Raw genomic sequence first — 7,531 nt, forward strand, 5'->3', positions numbered from 1 at the left:
AATGAGTCAAAAAAATATAACAATTTAATAATAATTAATGTAATTTTTATATTAATTTTTTTTTGATTTTGCCATGTTCTAGAATAAATTTTTTTATTCAAATTATCTTAAGAGTAAAATCAGAAACGTTTTCCTCAAATAAATTAAAAATCTTAAACGTTCACAGCAACTTTTGCTGATGATACTGCAGTCCTTGCAGTTGGAGAAAGCGCAGTAATAGCAGCTAATAATTTGCAAAATAGTATGGACAGTATAATTGCTTGGACAAAAAAATGGAAAATTAATCTGAATAAAGAAAAATCAGTGCATGTAAATTTCACAAATCGAAACATCAGTCATATACCTGTCTACATCGATGAAGCACAAATCCCTTACGCGAATACTGCGAAATACTTGGGTATGACTTTGGACGCTAAACTAAGATGGAGCGAGCACATAAAAAAGAAAAGAAGTGAATTAGATCTTAAATTCAAATCGTTGAAATGGTTAATCGGCAAAAAATCAAAACTATCGCTTTTCAATAAACTTGTATTATACAAACAAATGCTCCAGCCAATCTGGACATATGGAATACAGCTATGGGGTTGCGCAAGCAGAACACAAATTTCCATCATCCAAAGATTCCAAAATTTCATGCTACGGAGTGTAACAAACGCGCCATGGTACGTGAGAAATTCTGACTTACATCGTGACCTTGGAGTGACAACAGTACAGGAAGAAATTCATACCAAAGCCAAATCACACCAAGATAGACTTAGTTGTCACATAAATGCTGAGGCGCATTTACTAGCGACAACTGAGCCAATACGCCGTCTAAAGCGCCGAAAGCCGTGCGATCTTTGGGCTTAAATCATTGAAATATAGTACAATTAATTTATTATTGCGTGGAATCGCCTAATTTATTTAAATTTAAATTGCTTGTTAGTTATCTAATAACTAGTTGCTTTATGTCTTGTTTTGTTTTATTTATTGTTCTTTAAAATCATATATAATAATAACACAATTTATAATAAAAAAAAAAAAAAAAAAAAAAAAATTTGAAATTGAATTTTACTTTTCAATTTCAGTAAGCCCATAGCCTACTGGCGTCGCCACAGCTTTATATTTATTTTTTGAAGGTAGATCAATCCCAACTTTGTTAATTTTAGGAAGGATATCAACCTGAACGTTTACAATTTGGGATTTATTTATTACAGTCAACGAAAACAAACACTAAAGTACCAAACATAGTGCAATGTTTTGTATTTTTGTTAAAAAAACTCTAAACGAATAGTACACTAAAAATAGTCCAAAATAAATTACAAAATTTTCGCGAGCACAAACTCTAAAATTTAAGTATACTGTTTCCGACATCTTCTGTAAAATTTTAAATGTTCTATGTTTCCATGAAATACAGGACAGGTTAAAAAAAAGGAAAACTTGATTTTTCCTGAGTCAATTCAATCATTTCGAAAGATATGGTGCTAGCTATTTTGGCAACATCAGCAAGATGAACAGGAATCTGATAGACTTTACGAAGATCAATAGTTGAGAAAACATTACAATCTTCTAGCCAGTGTGTCAAGGTGTGAATATGCGGAATAGGATAACAATTGGACCCGGTTATAGAATTAGGTCTCCTGTAACAATCGCAACACCGCCATTCCAAGTTTTTCTTTTTTACTACATGCAAAGGACTTGCCCAAGTACTGTTAGATAGTCTACAAATTCTAGCGTACAGGAGAGATTGAATTTCTACTTTAGCAGCTTTCATCACCTCAGGCGAAAGGCGAAAGAACTTTGAGAAAACTGGTCATCCATTGGTGACAATGTGGTGAAATATATATCACGAGTTGAACCTGAAGAAAATGGTAGAACGCTAGTAATTACTGAGAATTCCTTTAATATAGCATGGAATTCATTGTTACTATTGATTGCTGAGAGCCCAGATGTTGGATGATTGACTGTAGTAAGGGCACAGCTGATGGAAAAGTTGGTAACGCCGTCAAGCTATTTAAGATGTCGCAAGTCGGCGACAAGCTTATAATCATTAAGAGAGCCAGTCCCCAAGATAGATTGCGAAACTTCAACGATGGTAATGTTCCATAAGGAAGAACGGCGTAAGCCCAAATTCAATGTTAGCCTTTTTTTAGCAAACGTTTTGATTAGGAATTTGTTAGCTGCGAATAGGTACAAATGCTGGTCTGGCGTTCCTATGAGCATTGGGTGAATTGACACTAACTTTAGCTGTAGTGTCAACCAAGAACTTCAACTCTACGTTTATGTCGTAGAAAGTAAGTCGGCAATATGATTGAGGTTGTCTGTCTGGTATCCTCGTTAGAGACGGACGATCTAATTTATCTTTTTGCTACACAGTTCTTTGCATTTCTTGGGGTTACGACCAAACTAGCGATGATACTAACAGAGACCCACGTCATCACGGTCGCCACTGTCTCCTTTGCTACGGTCTGAGTTCGGCTACGTCTATTTGATGGTGAAGTGAAACATCGGTAGCTGTGTTAATTTTGCCAAACGGACTTTCTGAACTGAGGAACAGTCGTACGCTTCGCGATTTTATCAGCCATAATAGTAATTTTGTACAGAGATTCGCTTCTGATTGAAATGATAGCACGCATGTTGGCTGGCAAATACGTAAACCACATGGACCCTAATAACGCGTCATCCATTTGTATCTCGGTCAAGTTTTTCATTTTATGCAGGAACTCAGAATGCCGCAAATCTCCTAGATACATCTATTGCAGAAGTTTCTTCAACCTTTTTTGCTCCAAAATTGAAAATTCCTTAAGTAGAGTAGAGTGGAGTAGAGATTTTCAGCAGGCATGTTACGCACCATATCACTAACTTGAGCGAGGATAACTTCATCAATTGACGCAACCACTGTATGGAATTTAGTCTGTTTCGTAGTAACACTTGATGTGTCGAACTGCCTTAATATATTCGTACCTTAATATATTCGTATTAGTTTCACATTTTATCGGATATTTATTATATCTAGTAACACTCATTCGCAAATAACAGGTCATTGGTACACAGATTATGATTTTAGAATTCTATGAAAAATTATACTATAGAAAATATATGTCTCGTCTTTGGGAAAAATTATAAATTATAAAAAATGTTGTTTGTAAACTAGTGTTATTTGACTAATTCAATATCACAAGGTTACTAAGTAAATAAATAGTTTTCACAATATTTTAATGTTACTGCAATACAACTAATACAGTACTATAAAAACGCAAAAATAATTATTAACAAAATTTTTGTAGAAAACGTCTATACAATGTCAATTTTCAATGTTAATTTAAATATAATTCTGTTTTTTAAAATCTAATGTAACAATTATTGTAAAATAAAATAATTAATTATTGACTATTCTGAAGACCTTAGTGTATAAATTGAAATAATACAGAGAACTAAAAAAATTAGCTTTTTTCCTGTATTAGTCAGTTATTTCCTCAATTATATCTATATCTATTTCCCTCGTATCCTCTTCTACAATATTAATTAAACTAATGTCAGTTCTATTATTTTCTGCAAAAACCTCTTCTATTGGATTTTCTTGTATATTTTCATCTAGTATCATGTACGAAATATAGGTATTACTTTCCCCAATATCGTTAGCTTCATCGTAGTCCACAACCATGATTGGTATATTGTCAGTGCAGTTTGGTGCATCGTCAACATTTTTCAATAAGTCGTCAAAATCATGTGGTGGATTATCAACATCAGCAGCATAGTTAAGTGATTCGTTAACAACGTTTAATGGATCATCAGCATCATCAATACTATTTTGTAATTCGAGTTCTGAAATGCTTTGGTTATTTTGGAGTTTTGGTAACTGTAGTAACTCATAGTTAGAATGTCTACTCTTAATGTGCTTTCGTAATAAGTAATTTGAAATAAATGATGCATCACAGCCATCCTTGATACGTTGTGAGCAGATAAATCTAAAAATAGAAGTAAATGTATTGAATAATACTCGTATATAAATTATTACTTCGACATACTCTTTATGATCCGAATGACGCTTTATATGTAAATTTAAGGCATATTTTCGTCCAAACATTCTATTGCATATGGGACATTTATGTTGTAATTGTTCTCTATGCATAGCCATGTGTATATCAAAGGAGTTTTTATAATTTGTAGTAAATAAACATTCATTGCATTCGTAGAGGAAAGGCTTATGGATCTGTTAAATATAAAACTTTATAGTAAAGTATAAACAATGAGATTGAGAATTTTACATACAAATGTGTTGTGTTGTTTCAATTCACTTTTATAGTAGAAACCTTTGTCACATGATTTGCAGAAATAACGTTTAATGGACTCGTGAACAATTTTTTTATGCTTCTCCAAATTTCTTCCATTTTTGAATATTTTATGGCATTCATTACACCGCATTTCTTGGTGGCAAGAGTCCATATGCTTTTCGAGGAGTGCCTTATTTTTAATTATACTTTTACAAATTGAACATTTCAAATTTTCTATTAAAAGAGAAAAATATTTAACATTTATAAAAACATAAAATATATAAAATATACATAAAATATAAACATAAAATATATTGTTAATAATTAAATTCTTTACAAGTTATCTGATTTAAAGACACCGATACGTCGGTATATATCTCGGTATGTAGTAAAGACGCATAATTAGTAAACTAGTATTTTAGTTTTTATCACACATATAACTTGTATAATTATAAAGGAAATAATAATACATATTTGGACTATAAACTGTAATTACTAAACTAATATAATAAAATAAGTTGTCCTAAATATAATAAGTAAATTCTAAACGTAAACTGAAAGAAAAATTTTTAAAAAAATATAAGGTTTAACTTAGAGCGGTAACACTGTAGAAACTTGCTGTTCTTTCGACCTGAATTCTCCTAACATCTATAAAATAAATTAACACATTGAAATTGTTGTTGTAAACTGTACAGGTTGTCCTGAAAAGCAAGCATATATAAGTATATTATCAAATTGGAACAAGATGGGGAATGTGAAGGAATGAAGGCCCAGAATTTTACGTGGATATCTGCCGTGAAAGCTTAACACAACTGTGTTCTTCACACACGCCCCATTGGAACTCCGAAGAATTAAGACGGTACCAGTTGAAATTATGTATTTGGGCATAACTGCCCCCTTGGTGAAAAGCTATTCCTATCTAATACCTCTGCTGACCCGGTTGTCAAATGCAACTCCACATTGAATGATTATAAATGAAAACATTATAAACGCGTTTATTTGGGTTTTAATCACAACCACCACGACACTCTTTTTAAGGAGCCAACGCCAATGGTCAGGATAGCTGAAACTGCGGGACAGTGTAAAGGAAGGTAAGCTATCCGAAACGGACAGTTAAAAAGAAACCTCATTCCTAAATAGAGCGAAGCTATAAATCAATACAGCTCAAATTTGTTAAAATGAAAACAGATAAACCAATTATGAAGAACGTAGCTGCAGTTGGGACATCTGTTAGTAACAGATGTTATAACCAGTAACCATCTTTAATACCAGAAAATTTCAGAAGGAAGCATGTCGTAAACCTTGTTCTAATACAACCGTGGCCTTAAAGAAGATGCGGCCTTAGTATCAAAGGCGGAAAGCCTTTCTCCATATTTTACCTCATTGATATTATTTATGAGCTATAACGTTTCTATTCATTGTCATTTTTAAGGTAACCAGCATACAGAAAAAAATCTAATTAATATGATTTTTTTTTCCAAAATTCGTCTATCAATTTGTATGATATTTACACTATTTAATTTAATTTTAATTGATATATATATACATATAAAAGTTCTTACTTTAGTAGCTCCCATATAAAACGTTACTTACAATTCGATTAACATCTTTATTAATATCGAATATGTTATGAGCTATCCATTTGCAATTTCTTTTAAAGTTGGTACATCGTATACACTCCAAAAGATTCGTCAGGATTTATTTCAATAAAGATTCTCACTTTAGAAATTGACGTCTATTCGAAAAAGATTTTGTAACTTATAAAGTAATGAAGAGCTTTATGTATGCCGAGGAACTTGTAAACTATCCAACTGAATTCTCAATTTTGTTAGATATTTCTGGGGTTCTATTGCACACATTCTTATTTAAAGTTGGAACGCGAATTATTCTTTTGACACTTAAATTTTCAAGTTTTATAAAACAACAATATAATTTAAGGTATCGGTTGAGTTAAAGTAAAGATAAACGATCTTAGCAATACACTCAAGGTATAGCCAATAAATATTTATATATATTATAAACTAACTTACTATTATTATGACTTCTTGCAACGTGTACGGCTAAAGACATTTTAGTTGGACAAACTTTTTTACAAAATTGACACGTAAAAGCCCGTGTATTACTACATGTTTCCATGTGCTCTGCTAGTTGTTCAGTGTTCTTAAATGTTTCTTTGCATGTGACGCATGTCTCTTCTAAATGGCAATGAGTTTTATGACTATGATACCCACTCCACTGTACATATGTTTCTCCACATCCCTTGTGTAAGGAACCACAATTATTACAAAATTTTATAATATAATCAGTTAGTACTTACCTTAACAGCGCACATAAAGACTCTACTCAGAGCTAATTTCCATTGATCAACTGAATGATATTTTTCATGAGTGCGTAAGCTTTTATAACACGTAAAGTTTTCTTCACACGTTAAACAATGGTAAAGATTGTCGTCATGTATGCGAGTTGCACGATGCGTCTGCAAATGGTAAGCGCTCTTAAAATTCGATGAACAGAACTCACAGGTATATGCATATGTGATTATTTCCTCTTCGAGCGTCGGTTTATTACATGTTAAGTGATTCTAAATAATCAATATGTAAATATTATAAAGATAATTATGTTATTTCATTTCAATTACATTTAAGTTGGCTTCGTCCCTCGTGATTAAACCGCATGTTGTACAGATAAAACTTTGTACCTGCGATTCAATTAGTTCATGGTTTTTTATATGATTTTTATATGAACGGCAAATAGAATTTGGAAATTGTTTGTTGCAATATGTGCAGGAGACTGGATTTCCCGCAAGGTGAGAAATTTTCTATAGATTGAATTTACTTTTTGAATGTTTTTAATTACATTAAAAATGCTTTTAAATTTACCATATGCGTTGCAAGTATAGATTTATTGGCATATTTCTTTGGACAGAAATCGCAATAATATTTTAAGTTAGATTTTTGAGTGTTACAATGTGCTTCAAACCGCTCCTTGTCCTTAAATATGCGATCGCAACTGTAAAAGAATAATTATTAAGAAAATTCTGACTTGTATAAATTTTATATTTACCAAGTGCAAGTCAATTGATCCGATTGTTCATGAAAATATTGTACATGTTCAAATAATTCATTATCGTCTGCTATGTTCAAACCACAAATTAAGCAGCATTTGGGCCTATGCTTTATCAAATGAAACTGCAAATGAAATTTATACCTGCAATTAGAAAAGTTAGAAGTTTTCCTCTAAATTCTGAATAATAATATATTGGATGAGAGTATACCGTT

General features: G+C 31.9%; 1 protein-coding gene across 1 annotated transcript in view; it reads right to left on the reverse strand.

The window, feature by feature from the left end:
- Positions 1-3,380: 3,380 nt before the first annotated feature.
- LOC119674990 (zinc finger protein 808-like) overlaps positions 3,381-7,531 on the reverse strand; it is a 5,406-nt gene continuing 1,255 nt past the window's right edge. Inside the window, exons 2-9 of the mRNA XM_038086151.1 lie at positions 7,317-7,489; positions 7,133-7,262; positions 6,892-7,071; positions 6,571-6,834; positions 6,284-6,512; positions 4,252-4,487; positions 4,008-4,192; positions 3,381-3,947 (exon numbers count right to left, since the gene is read on the reverse strand). Coding sequence (XP_037942079.1) covers positions 3,440-3,947; positions 4,008-4,192; positions 4,252-4,487; positions 6,284-6,512; positions 6,571-6,834; positions 6,892-7,071; positions 7,133-7,262; positions 7,317-7,489 — 1,905 coding nt within the window. The 3' untranslated portion in view covers positions 3,381-3,439. The remainder of the gene's footprint in view (positions 3,948-4,007; positions 4,193-4,251; positions 4,488-6,283; positions 6,513-6,570; positions 6,835-6,891; positions 7,072-7,132; positions 7,263-7,316; positions 7,490-7,531) is intronic.

The sequence above is a fragment of the Teleopsis dalmanni genome, chromosome 2 (genome assembly GCF_002237135.1).
Source record: "Teleopsis dalmanni isolate 2A chromosome 2, ASM223713v2, whole genome shotgun sequence".
In the NCBI taxonomy this organism is placed as follows: domain Eukaryota; kingdom Metazoa; phylum Arthropoda; class Insecta; order Diptera; family Diopsidae; genus Teleopsis; species Teleopsis dalmanni.